This window comes from Pangasianodon hypophthalmus, chromosome 1 (genome assembly GCF_027358585.1).
Source record: "Pangasianodon hypophthalmus isolate fPanHyp1 chromosome 1, fPanHyp1.pri, whole genome shotgun sequence".
In the NCBI taxonomy this organism is placed as follows: Eukaryota; Metazoa; Chordata; class Actinopteri; order Siluriformes; family Pangasiidae; genus Pangasianodon; species Pangasianodon hypophthalmus.
The window spans coordinates 15,081,153-15,101,565 of NC_069710.1; the positions used below are offsets into that span (position 1 = coordinate 15,081,153).

At 41.7% G+C, this 20,413-nt stretch overlaps 1 protein-coding gene across 1 annotated transcript in view; it reads right to left on the minus strand.

The window, feature by feature from the left end:
- cdkal1 (CDK5 regulatory subunit associated protein 1-like 1) overlaps window positions 1–20,413 on the minus strand; it is a 264,900-nt gene that overhangs the window by 141,048 nt on the left and 103,439 nt on the right. Inside the window, exon 8 of the mRNA XM_053242230.1 lies at window positions 772–875. Coding sequence (XP_053098205.1) covers window positions 772–875 — 104 coding nt within the window. The remainder of the gene's footprint in view (window positions 1–771; window positions 876–20,413) is intronic.

The following is a 20,413-nucleotide window of genomic DNA, read 5'->3' on the forward strand; positions in this document are numbered from 1 at the left end:
CAGCTGATTCATACGAAACGTGATTCATCCAGTTTATCCCAGAAGTGATTCATTTGACTCATCAGACACACAGCTCATCATTCAATACACGATTCATCTGATTCATCCAAGCCACAAATTACTGATTCGAACCAAGAAATGGTTCATGGTTCCCATTAGTCTGATTTATTCATCTGATTCATTGGAGACACGATTCACACACAGACAGATGCTAGATATAACACTGAAACATCTATGTATGCAATATACAGGCTTTCCGATTCAGGTTTTTCTATATTCGCACTGAAGAGTTATATGGATAGACAGAAAGAGAAAAATTCTAAAATTAAAAACGTGAGAACGTAAACACACTCCAATCCCAGATTAAAGGAATTCCACCTTTAACACATGGAAGATCAGACACCCAATCTCCGATGTCCAGGGTTAAAAGACGCTCGTCTGATGTTTCGGAAAATTGGTCTGATTCCTTTTTTCAACCATTACCCGCTAAAAACCTGCCATTTTGTTTCCTCTAGCCTTTAAAATCTTCATCTTTGGAATAATATTCGGAATTCCTGACAATAAAGTACATCTCAACACTCACCGTAGTGTATTCCCACTCGCTCCCATTCGCACACACTTGCAACAATGCCTCATGAACAATGCCAACAATGCCTCATGAAAACCAACCAGCCACACACTCAACAGAAGAACGGTAATGTCTTATGTTCCCCCTTCATCTTGAGAACCGCTGGAGAACACTGGAGTAAGCCAAAGCGGAAATGGACTCACCCTGGAAGGACTGTCTGGCTCGTTCCACCAGTTCTTCGATGGGGTAACTGGCCAGGTCGCCTCGTGCGTGCTTGGTTTTGCAGTATGTGCAAGCGTTCAAACATCTGAAGGACAGGAAGAGAAAGAGAACACATTATTAACAACAGAAACACTTTCTTCACTCACCATTCCAACTTTTCCTCTCAGAACCTCTTACACAATTCCCATGATGAAATAGAGAGTCTACATTTTCCTGATGCTATGATGTACGCTAGTCTAGCTTGCTGTGTCATTGACTCTCATTCTCTGGAACACAGGGTTCCTCAAGGGTTCCTCGGATGATACACAACCCTAGGAAGAGTTCTTCTGTTACAGTATAAACAGAAGTTTTCATTTTCAGAAATGAGGTTTTGCCTTACGTCTTTCAAATCTTCCTACGTTTGTCGTTTCTATCTTGATCAGTTGCCATGGTAGCGCCTAGCTAGAGCAAAACGGCTGACAAAACAACATAGCTATCTTAGCGAAATATGCGATGTGCCATAAAAATAATTTTATAAAATCGCTGATGTTTTCTGTGAGGAAATGCTTATTTAACATTTATGGAAGGAGTCTCCAGTGTCAGAGGTAAAGCTGTAGTAGGTAAAACTTGGTTTTCTGACATCTTCACGACAGAGGAGGTTACGCTTTTTTGCGGTTTCTCTGTAAGATGTTCTCAGCGAGGGTGTAGCAGAGCCGGGTCTGCTGAGAGACACGAGTTCCAGCTCATTTCCCCTCCAACTAAGATGGAGTGCAAAAATTCAACTTCACACCAGGAGGGTTCAGGAAGCATACACCCAGGCAGTGAGACATTAGAGCTCAGAGGTACAACACGAGTGAATCCAGTGATCTTCAAGGCAGGAGGAATTGAAATTTAACTCCTCTTGGCCAGTCGTTATTAGCAACATTAGCATCATTTCTGGACAAATCTTCTTTTATGTTATTCAAAGCCTGAAACAGCCTGAGGATGTGTGTGTTCATGTGTGTGTAGAGCAGAGAGAGCATTATTATGGTAATGCAGTCATGGATAACTTCATGCACAACACTAATGATCTAAAAACTTAGCACGGTCCGATTCAGAGCTAGACAAAGCCCTTTTTGCGTTATAATCTCTAAAAATCCTCTTCAGTGTCGCAGTACTCTGCCCTCGCACGCCCCATCAGCCTCGGTATCTGTCTTTAAAAACACAGGCCAGCTGGATAAATGGGCCTTTGTAGACGCTCTGGGCGTCTTGTTTCTGACATGAGACGCTCTTTAATGGGGACCATCTATCTCGCAGCACTTTCCCAAATTAAACCTGGCATTAAAAGATGGAGGATGGGTCACATGACCTGGGCGTTCGGAGAAAACAGGCTTTCTTAACAGCCCTCCAAGCGCTTCATTAGTGGTCCTGCTTTAATGTAACAGCGCAGCAAAGCAGATCATTACGATTTCATGACCTCAATTTAATATCTTGTAGCTTCATTAAGCTGCACACATGATAACTGTAAACAATTACTATACAAAATTATAGTCTGTGCTGGATCAAGTGCTATTCTATTTGCTGCTTAATAATGAGTGTGGAAGCCATTCTGTTAAACCAGTGATAATTACAACCAGGACTAGTCATGCAGCAACATACAGTGCTCAGCATAAATTAGTACACCCCCTTTAAAAAGTACGAATTTAATCAGTGGCTCAATGAACAAAAGAACATTTTCCAAAGTTTTCACAAGGCTGAGTTTTATTGAACACTTATTTAACTCCATAACATGAAATTAAGGTTAATAATCTAACTTAGATCACAAAATCTTCAGTTTTACTCATATTGGTTGAAGCAAAAATGAATACACCCTGCAACAAAAACTACTATGTACATCTAGTATTTTGTATGAGCACCGTGATTTTTAAGGACAGCACCAAGTCTTCTAGGCATGGAATGAACAAGTTGGCGACATATTGCAACATCTATCTTTTTCCATTCCTCAAGAATAACCTCTTTTAGAGCCTGGATGCTGTCGCTTGTCGCTTCAGAATTCCCCACAGGTGTTCGATTGGGTTCAGATCAGGAGACATACTTGGCCATTCAATCACCTTCACCCTGTTCTTCTTCAGAAATGCAACAGTAGCTTTAGATGTGTGTTTTGGATCATTGTCGTGTTGGAAAAGTGCACGACGACCAAGTGCACGGAGTGATGGCAGCATCTTCTCCTTCAGTATAGAGCAGTACATTGTTGAGTTCATGATACCATCAACGAAATGCAGCTCCCCAACACCAGCAGCACTCATGCAGCCCCACATAAGGACACTGCCACCACCATGTTTCACTGTAGGCACCATGCATTTGTCTTTGAAATCCTCACCTTTACGACGCCATACAGTTTTAAACCCATTAGTTCCAAAAACAGTGATCTTTGTCTCATCACTCCAGAGTATAGAGTCCCAGTAGTCTTCATCTTTTTCAGCATGGGCCCTAGCAAATTCTAGGCGTGCTTTTTTGTGCATGGGCTTTAGGAGAGGCTTCCTTCGTGGACGATACCCATGCATGCCATTCCTCTGCAGTGTGCGCCGTATGGTGTCACGGGAAACGGTCACTCCAGTTTGGCTTTCTACTGCTTTAGCTAACTGCAGTGAACTTGCATGACGATTTTCTTCAACCCTTTTCATCAGAAGACGCTCCTGTCGAGATGTTAACTTAAGTGGCCGGCCTGGACGTCTCTGTAAGATGGTTGCACTTCCATCTTTCTTAAATTTTTGGATCACTTTTGCTACAGTATTTTGACTGATATGTAAAGCTTGGCTGATCTTCTTGTAGCCCTCACCTTTTTTGTGTAAAGAAATGATTTCCTTTCTCAGATTTTGGGACATTTCTCTTCCATGGGGAGCCATTGCTGACAGCATGAAATGGGAAGGGCTTTTCTTTGTTAAGTAATGCCCTTTTATAGTCACCTGTCTGCTGGACACCTCTTAAATGAATCATTAGACTCACCTGTGGTTGAATGCCTGTTAAGTAGAATTTTGTAGTCTTAAGTGTGGCTTTTCTCCTAAGACTATAATTGGGGTGTACTCATTTTTGCAACATGGGCTTGAATGAATTTGTTAGGAAAATCACTTTTTTGTGTGTGCAAATTAACAAATCTTGTTTGCAATCAATGGCCCACATTTGTAGGAGTATTTTGTAGTATAGTATCTCATAGAAAATGTTGATTCTGAAAGGAAACTAAAAGTTTTCTGACAAATGTAGTGGGGTGTATTCATTTATGCTGAGCACTGTATTGGCGATATACTAGACTCCTATTCAATTTATTTCAACACTCGCCATCTTCTCATTCATGTCATGCTAGTATTTTTATTTTTTGTTTGCTTTTAAGTTGTCCCTTGCTTTTATATTACATTGTATTACATTTAACAGTAAAAAAATATAAAAGAAACACAATTTCCTTCATCAGTCTGCATTTTCTATCACCATCTTTAAAAATATATTTTTTTAAGTTTAAAGGTGAGTGTTGGTGTTTGAAGGTGGTGCTCTAGACGCTATTGAAAAACTCCGTTTCGGAAGCCTCGTCTTGGAGAAGCAAATTACACTCATGTGAGTGTTTAATCTGAATCGCACTTCCAGAAAATTGACTTAAGCATGTGCATAACACGATTCTGAATACGCATAACTTTCCCCATGTAAATACTGACCTAACTTTTTAGACAGAGCTGTAATGGGAATCTTCTCCCTTCTCTAAAACCTGCTCCATTTAACCAAATTGATCAAATCTGCTTACTGAAACTCATCTCTGCGCCCATGTCGCCACCTGCAGCGACTTAATTTCTTAATTACTTTCTTTGCAAGCCGAGCATTTCCACCAGTCATTAATTAGAGGGAAGACGCACAAGGACAATATGCTTAATCGCGGCTCAGAAGGCAAGGACTGAGGATGAGGGGAAATGAGGGGACCCTGGTGAAGCCACTCGATTCCTCTTCCTCGTTAATTCAGCGACAGTGCTGACTTCGAGACAACGCAGGAACCCTTAGAGTTCCCTCGGTTTATTAATTCAAGTCCCAGTGTGAGCATGTGCACAAAATTACACCCCTAAAAAAAGGTCCGAGAGAACAAGCATGACTTCCGGAGACTGGATAAGCCGCTAATGTCCCAAGCCACAGCAAATGTTTTGTTGTGCATGGTGTTTACGCATGAGGAGAACATAATTAAAAAGAAAGTTTAAACCTCGAATAAGTGGTACAGCTCATCCTGTTTCGCAGCATGGAAGACGAACCAAGGATAAACAGCAAGAAGAAGCGTGTTGTAATGTCAAAGTTAAAGACCAGCCAAAGAGTGCAGTGGCAAGGTTTACTGTGGTAAAAAGGCAAGCAAAAAGAAGACACACGTGCCAGTGTTCTGTGGTCAGGCATGACGGGAGTCTTTTCTCTCGAGTACAAGAGAGAGCTGATGAGTCAGGGTAACCATGGAGATACGCTGGTAAACAAACGTGCTAAACAAAAAAACTCCGGCTCAGCCGACCACTTCACAGGAACGACTCATGCTCGTCGGCCGGCCTCCATGTTCCTCTCCCGCGCAAACATGGAAAACCTAGCAAACTCTCACACCCACACAGAGGAACAGCTCACACCCACACCAAGGAACACAGCTGGCAAAAAGACAAGAGTTTCAGCTGTGCACTCTGCAGCTTTTTATAAAAATATGATGCCTCCTAAAAAAAAAAGCCAAAGAAAGATGCACCATTGTCAGTAATTACATGGGAATAACCACAAAAACACAAATAAAGTAGATGATGGAACCCGGACCACGGAAGTCCTCTTCCATGCTAATTCTTTATTTTGAGAATGTACAAGAACATTCCCTTATTTCCCATGTGCCTACTGAGTCCCAGATGAGTTCACAAGATCGGAGACAACAGGACAACGAGGTGATCTTCGGGTTAAAAGCTCAGAGAAGGAGATTATGGGAGCTTAGAGCATCACCCTCAGCTCTCACGCTCAGCCTGGACAGCCTTAACGAGCTTTAACAAGTTTAATCATCAGATCAACACGGGTCTATCAGAATTAATTAGAGTACGCTGTCGAGATCCGAGGACATGTGCTGGGTTTGTTAAAATTCTGACCTCACTGTAGTGCTCAGTATTTTTTTTATTAACGTTGGACTTTTATTAACGTTGATTTGTGTTTTTCTTCTCAACCAGATGACCTCAACAGGCTGCGCAGCAAAGAAGCGTACAAAAAGACTCTTTGTTGCTATTATGACTTCAAAAATCAAATAAACTCATTCAGGCTGGAAAAACCTGCCATCAAAAAGGCCGCTCGGCAACGTACCAGGCCTGCCGCCTTCTGATGAGACGTGAAAATCAGGGTGACAGGAGGGAAGGAAGTGTGCATCTGTTGGGAATAAAGTGGAAAAGTGTGTGTTGGAGTTTCCCAGATACATGCGATGTGAAGCGTTATGAGCCACCACTTCATCCACTCACCACATCTCTCGAGAATACGCTTCCATGCTGGTTGCGACGTTAATTCGAGTTTTCAGGAGACCAGCGATGGACACAGGAATCCATTTGCTTTAAAAGCCCTTGGTGACAGACATGATGGCTTGTTAAAGGTTTCTAAAGTATTACCCACAACCCCCTGTTAGCAGCTCTCTAGACTCTAGGACTGAACAAGCTGTTCAGCAGGTGTTAAGCATGGAGTATTTAAGGTGTTAAGCATGGAGTATTTAATAAATTAAGAAAACTACCTGCTGACACGCTCAAAAACAACAATCTGCAGGTATTTTTGACAGTGTTTGTTAAATTCTGGATTCTGATTGGTCAGGAGGTACATCAATACACCAGTTCTAATTCATTATCATTTCTATAGTTTAACAAATAAAAATGTGTGTCATAATTGATATGGTGAAGCTTTATGTAGGAAGATGTTTATTTAACATTTATGGAACGAGTCTCCAGTGTCAGAGGTAAAGCTGTAACATCTCAGACAAGTCTTCATGACAGAAGAGTTTAAGCAAATAAAGTTATTGGTTTAATTTTGGTTTGTTGCCATTTAATCGATGCTGATGGATGGTTAGCAAGCATAAGTGAGAGCTTTAATGCCTTGTTTGTCGTCGGCTTTGTCCGATTGCACTGATAAGCTCTCAGGTAAACAGATATGTCATGTTTTCTGTAACGATGTGCGCTGTTGTCTCATCTGGTTTCCTCCTGTCCCTCCTACTCTTCGTCACCCTGACAGCACTCTCTCCCTCTTTAATTGCATAATTAAAGTGTAATCATCTTCTGATCTGTTACGCCGTGGCCCCCCGCTCTCACAGACGAGAAAAACGAAACTCTGGTTTTTAATTAAGAGAAAATCGGAGCAGCGAGGCTGTAATCTGAGAGCTGGGAACCCTGCACCAGGTCACGATACGAGCGCACAGACCTTAAGAACTTGGCTAAGCTGGCAGTTTGTGATGAGTCAAGTTTGAGCCATTACTCTGTTGCTCTTTTGAGCACTTGTGAATATTCTTTTCATGGATATGACAAAAATAAAGCTTTTTCTTTTTTTTCTTGGTTCAAAGTCAAGGGTGGACAAATCAAATTAATTAGCTAGTCCACTGGAAAAGTGAAATCTCCAATGTGTTTTCCCAGAAGTCCAATTAAATAAGCAAAAAGTAGTGCAATTTAATTTCTCAAAAAGAATCCAGAAAGATAACTATGTTCATTAATACAGGCTGTGGAAAATAAGCGAGTCCTTGATTCCCTGTGAAGAGCAACTTTACTTAGCCAATATCTTTATCCTCTCCTGATAATATTTCTGGTCATGAAGCATGGTGTTTGCACCCTCGATAAAAAAGGCAGAAAGTTTTTAGCTAACGTTTCGATGCGTAAAGACATAACTGTAGTTCTTAAAGTGTTTAAATGCAAGGAGACTGCGTGTTGTGCTAGCATTAGAGTTACATTAAAGTCACGAGAGGCCTCGACTGGCTTATTAGCATCAATAAAAATGTTATTTGTTATTAATAAACAATTAATTCTCTGCCTTTTGGCTGACAACTTGTCTGCAGACATCTGTGAACAAAAAAAACAGTCCGGGTCTGTAATCTGCTTGTCCTGTGTACCCAGGCTACTGATGTGTCCACCACTGAAGGAAGATGCTCCAAGTGGGTGATCCAAGCTAGAAATCCCAGACCATCAGTGCAACTCCAAATCATCCCTGTGAATCAAACAGGGTTCCTTCCGCACTTATGGTGCCCATGGTTCCATGGTTCCAAGTAACATCGTGAAGATTTGGCGTTTTTAATCCTGAGGTTAGTGTGGGCAGAGGAATTCAGAAATCAACTTCATTACAAGTTCCAGAATGATCCCTTTGTATTCCAATTCTGGGCAAATGTGGGAGGACATGGAAATTGAATAAACATATCCAGTCCAGTGGAGCTGAAAACCAGTCCATACATTATTCTGACGATGACAGTGCCATATTGTGACAATTCATCCTTAGTGTCAATAAATAAAACGAACCCAAACTATAATTTCTCACAAGATTAGCCTGCTTTACACCCTGAAAAACAAAAAAGTAGATAAAAAAAAAAACTGCGAAGGAAATTACGTTTCCTGGAAATGGCAGCGCTGTTCTAGATGTTTCCCCTTGCCTTCTTTACCTAGATCTTTGTGTGGGTTTTTTTTTTTTTTTCCCATAATCACCTCTGTTGGACTCTTTTCTAGTCAGGAGCTGAGAAAGAGCATCAAGTCCCCAGACCTTTTACCTGTAAGACCTCAGGACTCTACCTATACATGATCTCAAGATCACAGACTCAGATATTTACTTCGAAGAATGAGTAATAACCCATCCACCTACACCGTACAACATGTTTATTTATTCCTTTACTGATGTTTTTTCATCCTCGGTTCCAGGCCAGCGTGGGACGTCGAGTTAGAAAAATGATCGTTTTTATTTCCTGTGGTTTCATGTGGTTGTTGAGAAGTAGCACATGATGAGTGTCACCATGCATGAACAGGAACCACACACACATGCTCACATGTAAACAGCTGAAGCTCAGCATTTATGTGACCCCACAATGCTTTGAACCACTTCCCATCATGCTTCCTGTTTTAGGCCAGTAAGCGTCTCATTCAGCCTCTTGTGTTTGTTGTTTTGATGATGACGGTTAGACATGACGTCTCCCGCAGGCTTGTTGTGTCATGTCGTGTGTGTTTTTGCTATTGTACTATGCTCTGTGTTTCTGACGTTCATGATACTTCAAACCAACTGAGAATATTTCAAAGCAGCTTCTCTGTTATATCAAAAGTATGAAAAGAAATATTAGAATATATATATATTCCCATGGAATCTCATCTGAAGTTGTCTTCAAATCTTTTCCACCTTCCAGATTCAAGATTCAGACAGTCTAAGTACAGACGGCAACACCAAAGCCGAGTATAACCACTCGGGAATTATTATTATTTCTCACAAACACACTATGATTTAACAACATGTTCATTACTTTTGGCTTTGGGGATCACTATTTGATCACATAGATTTGACTTTCTTTCCCTTTTCTCTGAGTGGAAACGAGTTTCTCACATCCCAATCCACGTGTCTGACCACGGAGCATCAAATAACACTCTTTATAATAGCCAGTAATGCTGTGCACATCACCAGGTCAAGTACAGTGACTTACAGAAAAGCACAGAGAATTCCAGGGATTCCAGACATTTAATTTTGCCATAGTTTTTCAGACCCTGCAACCAGAAGTATCACCTGCTCCTGAAGGAATTCTGACCAATGAAGCCCAAAGCTAGAGGAATTCTGCCCAATTAAGCTCACTGCTGAAGGAATTCTGCCCAATTAAGCTCACTGCTGAAGGACTTCTGCCCAATTAAGTGCACTCCTGAAGGAATTCTGACCAATCACACCCACTCCTGAAGGAATTCTGACCAATTAATCCCATTGCTAAAGGAATTCTGGCCAATCCCCAACCTTGGGAGCAATTCTGCCCAATCAAGCCCACTCCTGAAGCAATTCTGACCAATCCCACCCATTTCTGAAGAAATTCTCACCAATGCCATCCACTCCTGAAGCAATTCTAACCAATCCTATCCCATTTCTGAAGAAATTCTGACCAATTGCATCCACTACTGAAAGAATTATGATGAATCTCAATCACTCTTGAAGGAATTCTGACACATCTCACCCAATTCTTAAGGAATGGGGACCAATCTCACACACTCCCGACCAATCCTGCACATTTCCAAAACTATCCTGACCCACACCACTTGCTTATTACTATAAAATAACCAGACCAAAAATCTAAATCAATCTGGAGTCATTCTTTTAGTTTCCGTCATCACTCTCAACCACTAGCTCACAGCAAAAACAATTCTAACAATTATATCCTCTTATACTGCATCACTGTGGTCCTGGAGGTCTGACATTTTATCCCACTGTGTTTATAAACTGGATTAACCATAAAGCGTCACTTTCAAACCAGACCTCATGCATGGACGTCCAGCTCTCTATCAGCCCGAGTTTTAGGTAACTCTGACATCAGCCCTGACATTTGGAGGCCGAAAGCATAGAGGGGTCTTTGTGCTGGAGTGAAACTGTAACTGGGGTTTTCCATCTCTCTCTCTCTCTCTCTCTCACACACACACACACACACACACTCCGGGAGTCATGATCACTCCATCGAGGCTGCTTATCATCTCACTGACTGATTACAGCGTTATGGAGCTCCTCTATGCACCGCTGACCTTCTTTAAGTGTGCGTGTGTGTGTGTGAGAGAGAGAGAGAGAGCGAGAGAGTGAGACACTCTGCCCCTGATGATCCTGATGGTCCAGACTCATCATAACCGACGTTTCGAGTGTCGCATTTTGCCTGGACTTGTGTGTAATGCCAGCAACCTCTTAACTGCTACCACTCTTGTTAAAGTCAGTCTTTAGATTCCTGCTCTGGAATCTCTCGAGTGCATGTGTGTCTAAATACGTTGGCCTTTTGGAGTTTTGGTCTTTTTTGTATGCTTCTGAATTAAAAATGTTTATCATGCAAGTGTCTTTTTTTTTTTTTTTTCATTTAAACATGATATCAATTCTACATCAGCACACAAGAAAACAGAATTTAGCAAATTATGATTTTCAGAGCATTTTTGTTTTTCTGTTCATTTATATACGACAAAAAGACAAAGAAAGATATTCCAAAAAAAGCAGTGATTGTCCTCTGCCAAAACTAAACTGACATAAATATCATATTATATAACATATCAAATTTAACTTTAGTATATTTCCATTTCTCCGTTATCCATCAACACCAAACAAAACAAAAACCCCATACTCAAGTGTCAAGCCAGCGTTTTCTACAGATTTGCTTCGAATTAGAGCTGAGTGATAGAGCAATATAATATGGATATCGTAATAAATTATATCATAATATACTTTTCAAAGATATTGTGTATATTGTGAGCTTTTTAATAAAATTTAACATTAAAAAAAAATTAATTACAGACTGACTGGAAGCAGATGATTTGATGTTTGTACTTAAAAACTTTGAGTTTGATTTGATCTTTAAAATTGTAAAATGTTATTGTAAAATTAAACATTTTTTTGTACATTAAAATTTGTCTTGTTCAGGTGTTGCTATAAATAAACACATATATATTTTTTTATTTTTAAATACAGTAAACCCCCCATATCGCTGTTTCAGTTACCGCGGTTTGACTGCGACCCGAAAAAATGACATAGAAAATTCCAGAAATACAGTAAACGTTCCTAATTTAAATTGCGGGCCGTGATAAAACCTTGTGCGGTCCTGCCCAGGACGTTAACCCTTTGTCGAGCGTGTGTATATAGTGTTGGCTACTATCCGAGGTTTCAGGCTGGGGGGCTTGTAATCTATCCTCCATGAATGCAGGGGTTCTACTGTATAAAAAAAAAAAATAAAACCTTTTGTACCCATTATTTAATCATCGAAAGTCCCTCTTTTTTTTTGTCTTTTTGCCGTAAAAAAGGAAAAATTAGGCAAATTAATCACACGGGTGAGACCAGTGTGTGTTACAGTGCGAATTGCTAGCATTAGCACTGGTTTGTGTAATGCTTTGTTTTAAAAAAAAAAAAAAAACAGAAAAAAGTTTAATGCTAGATTTCTTCCAATGTAACAAATGTTGCGATGTTGTGTTCCGGGAATCTAAACATTTCTAAGGGGAACCCATGGAGAGATTATTATGTATTGAAGTTTATCTAACCCCCCCTAGAAGTCACCCTCGGCTGCACGCGTTACAATCCCAGCGTTTTTCCTCGTCTTCTTCTCCTCGTCTTCTCCTCCTCCTCTGCGTTCATTATTCCCAGATCACTGATAACACGGCTGTTTGAGTTTACGACTGCGTCGGAGTGCTGCTTGTTTACCGAGCCCTAAAGGACCTGGAGCTCGTTTTGTTTCATTTTGAGAACCTTGCTGTTTTTCAAGCAAAGGTCAGATTAACGTGTCGCCGCTGGGAGAATGCTTCATGAACTTTTCTCTCCTCGACCAGCCGAGCGTTTGATGCCCTCGCTAGACTCCTTGCTTGGCTCCAGCGAGAGACGCCACTCCCGCGCGAAGAGCCACTAAATCCAAACCGTTAAGCTCAAAGTGCATCACAGACGCGCTATAAAAAAGTAATCGCGCCTTCCTCTTTTTGTGAGCGCTCGTGTTTATTTCCCTCTGCTCTGTTTGCGCTGGCAAAAAAACAACAGCCACTGGGCTGAGAGCTCATACCTTCTCACTGCGGTTTAATCTGAGCGTAATTGAACGTGATGTGAAAAACAATGACCACTTCCTCTGTTCCTCTTTGGCTTCATTCTAATGCAGACTCCACAATAAAGGCAGTAAACCTTTAACAATTTTCAAGGCAGGAAAAATAACACATTCTTTTGTTTTTCCTTCACAATAACTTCAGGTCTGGAGTTTGTCTTGGAGTATTATAGCTGGCAAAGTAGAGCTGTGTTATTATTATGCATTCTATCAGTTTACACCACGCTGCTGCTGGGATCTGGATTGTGATTGGTCAGAATGTTGAGGTGGTGATTAATTTTCTGTAACAGCAGCTCTGACAGTAGTGCAGCTGCACACCACAGGTTTATATTAATGCACTTGTTCTAATAAGCTATCAGATTTAAAAGAGCGTGTAATGGTGGATACGGTGACGTTTTCTCTAAACAGACGTTCAGTTAACATTTATGGAAGGAGTCTCCAGTGTCAGCGCTTTGTAACTAATAACAGATAAAAAGTATGATGTGTTGTTCCTTAATAAATTGTAAACGTTCCAACTTGCTGTGTTCTAAGAGGAATAAAACACTTTGGGGACATGCTGTTACAGGACAATCATCAACTTCAGGGTGGTAACAGTACATTTGCTTCATGACACGACCCTATCATTGATTAATTTACTGCAACAGCACCACATTCACATATCTGATCAATTTTACAAACTACGGCTCAAGAGAAAGACTAAATTCTTGCTTTACTGAAACAGTTCTGAGGAAAAATTGAATCGTTTTAAATATTAGGTATAACACGAATAACGCTGCTGAAGTGTCGGAAAACTTAAAGAAGTACTTAAATAATATAATAAGGGAACAGATACGAGTGATGCTACAACGTGTGATATAATGTGTGATACTGAACATGTGTACGCATGTTTATAAATCAGTGTGTGTGCTGAACTGTTCAGTCACTCAGTCATTGTTCCTTGTCGCTAATCGTCCTCTCGGCTCCTCTCGATCACGATCAGATGATTGTTCTTTCGCTCACTGATGGCGTAATGGGCTTGGGATGAGGAGGGTGGGGGGGACATGGCGTCCTGATGATGTAGAGGTCTGTCAGGCAGCAGGCGAAAGCTGACCCCTTAACGTTGACCCCTGCATCCAGCGCATCAGCTGCGAGTACACCTGCGAGGATGGCTAACCCAGTTTAGGGAGCCGTGCTGCCCTGGCCAGCGTGTCTATTTATCTTGTGCTGTTAAGGACGTAGGAAGAGCTGGCAGATGGAGACCCGCGTCCAGCGCTGCTCCGGCGACACCACATTAAAGTGATTGAGGTGTGCCTGCTGGCTCCTATTTCATGCCTGACAACCTGCGCTTGGCTAAAGGCCTTATTTCCACAACACAGCTGATTGGAACAATGGCGCGCTCGATTGGCCCGATCCCAGCCGTTTGTGCAGGCAGGAGGGAAATAAAGACTGACAAAAAGACCTTTTTTTTCCGAGAGCAAATTTGGCAACGATACACCGTTCTGTCACGATGATGCATGCTAATGGATTTGACCGTCGCACCAACGTGACCAGAAGAAAGAAGCGCTGACAAACTTCTCAGAAACTTCGCTTTCCGGCTGCAGCTCTCACATCCGGCCTCGTTTATCAAACACTCTGGAATTATTCGTAAATCATTCGCATGAGCGTTCACACAGGAAAATGTGGTGCTCATGAAGATACAGTTAGTTTGGAAAAACATTCGTATACTACGAGTAAAGTTTACGTCCAATTCCCGAAAACCTCGACTGCGCTACTGCCGATGAGTTCCTGTGATTTTACATACAGGTTTACGCTGTCAAGATCAAATCACTTTATTTTATTTATTTCAATTTAATAAACATTTTTGCGGAAAGAAAGCGATTCCAAAACAAATCCATAATTTAAGATGAATAAGTCTAGACGTTCAATTAAGATGAAAGTAATGGCACTCTATCTACGGAAGAAGAGTTAGAGCGTGTCTGTCGTAGCCAACTTTGCCACACAGTGTTTTTTTTTTTTTTTTTAATAAAGCAAAGATCAACAAAAAGAGAATAAACTGTATACCTACAGACAATAAACAATATTTTAAAAAAACAATGCAAGGAGAAGGCTACAAATTGAAATTTATCAACATGTGAATAAAATTGAACGTTTGTAAATCTTTGGGAATTCTTTGTTTGACTCAGACACAGCGAGTGTTGAGTTTTCGGTACTTCTGGTGACTAGATGATGTCATCCACAGAGAGAGAGGGCATTGTGCATGGGGCAGCTGTTCAGGCCTCACCGGTCACTCAGCTTATTTACTGGACTTGAAGGAAACGTGTTGATGGCTCATTTTACATTTTACACTCTGCGGTACTTTTCTCAACTTGCAAGCGGCAATACAAATGTAAATAAACAACCACAAATCAATGTGAGGCAGTCGTTGTCGGAGATAACGCTGCTCCTGATTGTCTGCACGCTTCTGAACCTTCATCTTCCCCCCTGTAGACACGGCGCTCGTCACATACGACACAACGGGAAATTAGATTCTCTAATGAGGCGGATGATGTTCAGGCACGGCTGATAAGGACCTTGATCAGTGAGAAGGAAGTAAAGTAACTGTGACGTGTTGGATTGATGGTGAGGCTCCAGACAAAGACATTACCCCAGGAGACGAGCGAATCATTTTTATTCTCGGTCTGGGAGAAGAAAAAAAAGAAATGCGTGCATTAAATATGTATTTGAAGCATTGTGATGTTAATTATGCAATCTGGCATAGATTGTGTTGATAGAGAGGAGCGAGTTGGATTTTTTTTTCTTATTCATCCAGTTTGAAACAATGCTGCTGTTTTTTTTTTCTTTCCTGTCTCACTGCTGAGGTGCTTGAGGTGGAACTTTAATGTTCCTAGCCATCTGGGTTCACCTAGAGCTGATATATTGCCCCATAATCCTCCTCCCCCACCCTCCTTGGTCTTTTGGCTCCCCTGCCACGCCGACTACGAGGCCCCTGGAGGGTCTCCTGCTTCCTGAGTGATTTCGCTGTCCGAGGGATTCGTTCCCAAAGGTACAGCAACAACAAAACAATGGCTCTTATCAGGCTCAGACTCCACCTCGACTCACGAGTCCCACGTCGAGACACATTTACAAACACACAGTGCTGACTGCGGACAGTCCAGAACACGAGCTCAGCAAAGTACTGACCAGATGAAGGATAGAGGACACGCTAGCCACTCTACAGGAAGTTGCAGATTTGGCCACAGGATCTCTGTTCCGTCGCAAGCAAGTAGAGAACGTTCCTCACAAAGGTGATGGTTTAATTAATGAGTTGTAACCAAATACTACACTTGAATACAAGCTCTGAAATCTGTGAGAAGAAAGTGATGAATCCTCGGCCACATCGCTGTCGTTTCATCCACCTGAATTTACGCAAATTGGGCCAAACTACCAGAAATGTCCAGATCACATCAGAAATCTGCTGATGGCTGAGTCTGGCTGGGATTACTCACATTCATATGACTTCTGAAAGAAAACCTATATTATGCACCTGAACTGAGCAGGATTTTCAGGCTACTGTGCGAGTAGCTGTGTATTGTGTACTGTGCTGCGTTCCCTCAGCAGGACGCTGCTAATACTCACATGCAGGACAACCAGCTGATGGTCTGGTGTCACTTCGTGCGCCGCTGGATAATAACTTATAATAAAAAATGTTCTTTAAGTGCTTCAACGTACAGGTCGCGTCTTACACGCAGCTTCCGCACACACATCTTGGACACAAAGTTCTTATTCTTGTGAACGAGGATAATTAAGATCTCTCTCTCACACACACACACACACACACACACACACATACTCTCCACCCTGCACTTCCTCCGCGCATTCTCTCTCTCCGGCCGTTAATAAATTAAACGTGATGAAACTTCGTTAAGAGCGGCACTTCTGCGGGAGATTTAATTGAGGCTATTGATTTTCTATGAGGTGAGTAATGAAAGGCTCAGATGAATTATCCATAACCGAGTTTACACGTGATGATGAATTAGGCAGAGATGAGAGGATCACAGTGCACCTGGACTCCAGCAAGGACACCAGACTGAGAGAGAGAATGAGTGTGTGTGTGTGTGTGTTGCTGGACTGAGCGAGAGAATGAGCGTGTGTGTGTGTGTGTGTGTGTGTGTGTGCGTGCATGCATGAGCATGTGTGCGTCAAAACAATGTTATCTTTTTCGACTCAGGGACATCTACCATGCTGCTGTTGGATTCTGGATTCTGATTGGTCAGAAGCAGCTGCAGATCACACGTTTACTTAACATTCACGGAAGGAGTCTCCAGTGTCAAATCAGAGGTAAAGTTGTAACGTTAAGTTTTCCGACATTTTCAGGACAGAGGAGTTTAAAAAAACTTCAAGAGAGAAAAAAGCGAAAGTGAGGGAGCGAATGTTTATAGCTGCTGTAACGTAAGTTACGTAGCGTAACGTGATTGGTGGTCATTAAATGTAACTACAAATGGATAAAAAGCACAATATGTCTGTCTTTAATAAACGTTGGAAATTTGCTGTGCTGTAAGAGGAACAAAAGCCTTCAGGTTGTGCGGTTATAGGAAAATAATCAGCAGTAACTCCGCTACATCACACCACACCGTCGTTGATTATTTTACTATAACAGCGTGACACACAGAGGTTTATTCACTACACACGCTGTAAGGAACACTTTTCTCATGAGAATTTTCTCATGCTGTAATGATGAACGGATCACTGCAAACAATGAAGACAGCGCGTTACAGTGTGCTGCATTTCTGCAAACAAAAGCAAATGTCTTGTTCAATACGCAAGTCAGGTTGTAATTCTGTTTGAGTTTTTTCCCCATTAGCATTACATACGCAAGCAGCTGGAGAACTCTGCATCTGCAGACTAAATCAGAGCTCTCTTTATGTCGACGGACGACTCTTTCTGCAGCGTCTGTGCGTTTTTTTTTTCACTTTCCGTCTCTTCTGACATCAAAAGAACAAGCTGTTCTTCTGTAGAGTATAAAAATGGCACCTTAATCTGAAATGCTAATAAATCACAGCCTAATCAAATGTTCTTTCTTTTCTTAGCGCTGAGACGTCATGAAAAGGGGATTAGTTTCGATATCGGTCGCTCGGCGTACTGCCGACGCCTGAGGCCGTAAGAACGAAGGCTAAATATTAAATAGAGGAAAGGAGCGGAGTCAGAAAAGTAGTGCTGAAAAAACTGAAAGAAGTTTCAGGAGAAGATCGTAGAGAAGGGAAAGGAAAGAAAAATCATTAGCAGAAGTTTAAAAGCGAAATGAAACGTGTGCACTTTGTAATTTAAATTTTCCCCAGCAATTACAGCGCGGGATTTTCCAGGCCCGAGAGCACAGCGGAGTCGTAGAGGAGAAACCCGGAATTAGCACGAGGTTGTCAGACAGGGACGCTAATTATCACTGCACTCAGCTTCAGAGCAAGCAACGAACTGATTAAAGGACATTTATGTCCCAATAATAATTGCCTCAGATAATAAACTCTATCTGCTGCAGTTATCTATAAAAACAAGATGGAGTGGTTATTCCTGCGTTCATTTTTTTTTTCCTGTCTGAAGTTGGGATGAGAGACGAGTTGGAGTCTCTCACTGTCTCACAGGTAAGGAATAAAACATGACCAGCTGTTTTATTCCTCTTATACCCCAGCAATCTGCCAATGATGACCTCTTTTATTCATTAACAACACATTCAATCTTTATCCATTTAATGTTCCCTCATCAGCCTCTTTTTCTCTCTCTCTTGAAGTTATTAAAAAAAGAAAATCACAGCTTGTCGTGTTTTTTTTGTTACCAAGAAAATACACAGAAGCGTAAACTCCTCTGTCCTGAAGAAAAGTTACAGCTTTACCTCTGACTGTTACAAAGCGCCAACACTGGAGACTCCTTCCATAAATGTTAAAGAAAACTAACAAAGCTTCACCATTTCAACAGTTACACACATTTTTAATCTGTTTATTATTAGTGGAGAGTCTGCTGTACACGTCACTGTCAATGACATGAGCTGTTACTATGGAAACGATAACAACAAGCGCATTAATATAAACCTGCTATTAGAACAAGCTACTATTAGAACAAGCGCATTAATATAAACCTGCACTACTGTCAGAGCTGCTGTTATAGAAAATTAATCAACTCCTTCTATCACTGTGGTATAAAATGAACGACAGATAACTGACTACAGCAGCTGCTAACGTGTTTTGAGAAAGCTTTGAGACACCGGGTGTTTCCTTGTGCCATATCTTTTGCTCATTAGCGCTCGTCACACATGTAGAGAAGTTAAAGTCAGTCTCGATGATGCCTGGGGTCAAAAAAAAAAAAAAAAAAAAATCACTGGGAGATCACATGTTTAAATCCAGATGTCTGTGACTGGGAGTCGCTGGGTGGGAGGGGCATACTCTCTCACTGCTGTCAATCAAAACGGCACTAGGCAACCGCGGGCATCTGTGAGCTCATGTATGCAGAAGAGGGCCGAGAGCATGTGAGGCAGCAGTTGGAAGACGTGATATCTTCATGTGTCTCGGAGGAAGCACGCACTAGCATTCACCTTCGTGTGATAGGACAAAGCTAGTTAGTGGGCGGGAATATGCAAATGATCAAATATTGGGTAAAAATATCCCCGAGAAATAAGGTTCTGGATGTCTAAGAAACAGTCATGCTCAGATGATGAGAATGTTGTGAGATGGAATGAGGATTAAATTCATGGCTCACGTGTAACACGGTCAACACGTTCCGAGGCACAGGGTGGAATCATAAGAGTTTTACGCTGAGAGTAACAGAGTACAGAGAAGAGAACCGATGACTCAATCACTCGACTTAAGAAGAACTTGAAGGGTGAATTCTCGATTACTCCTTGAATGAAGAAAAGTGACGACCACTTCAGAGCGCTCCGAGCCTCCGAGCCACGATGAAGCTGAACTCGTCCTTGATGAGCGAACCTTGCGATAAACTGCTACTAAAGCACATGCCCGTATAAGCTACTCAATTACCCTGGAAACCTCTTCCAGAATCGAAATCGTTTCAAACACGGTGTTGAGAAACAGCTGAAAAGAAGAAGTAGTAGCAAGGACTTGACATCAATCCAGCACAGCGTAGAGAGACGCTTTTCACGCACAGATTAGCACACAGATAATTAGTGACCTTCTAAAAGGAGGGGAAAAAACACGCTCTCTTGTGCATCAGTGCAAATTATAACTTACAAAAACTTAATCTGGCTGCAAAGACCCAGGAGAGGCATAACACTCACACGCGCGCGCGCACACGCACACACACACACACACACACACACACACACACAGATTTCCACAATAGCTCCCAGAACAGCATGGCTTTGCTGCTGGAATATGTACCTGTGCGTCTCGTGGCGTCTCCGTCTTCATCTCGTTTGTCTCTAAGCGCCGCTTTGAGAGGAGTTTTTAATTACGCAGCGGGGGTGCCGGGGAATTCGTCGAGCAGAGCAGCGAAAAAAAGCAGATTAAATATAGCTTCAGAAACAGAAGCAAAATAGCGAAATGGGCCTCAGAGAGAGAGAGAGAGAAAGAGAGAGAGAGAGAGAGAGAGAGAGAGAGAGAGAGAGAGCGCAGGAACGACTTCAGTGCACGTGTTGTGAATTAATTTTCTAGAACTTCATCATAGCATGAATGCTTTTTCATAATTTTTTGTCTATGAACATTTTCTGTGGAGGAGCAGCAGACAGAGTAGTCGTGCTACATTAGACTAAAGGTCGTAACTTCTGACTTCTGTCAACAAAATGATAATGAAAATGCTTTTTTTCCTCAGAATTCCTAGTCAGGACCGCAGGACGGTTTCCTCAACCCTGAGTTCAGCAAGTGGTGTCAAATCAACATGGCCGCTCGCAGCATGAACAGTAAACACAGCAGCACTTCTGACCTTTAAATGAGTTATAC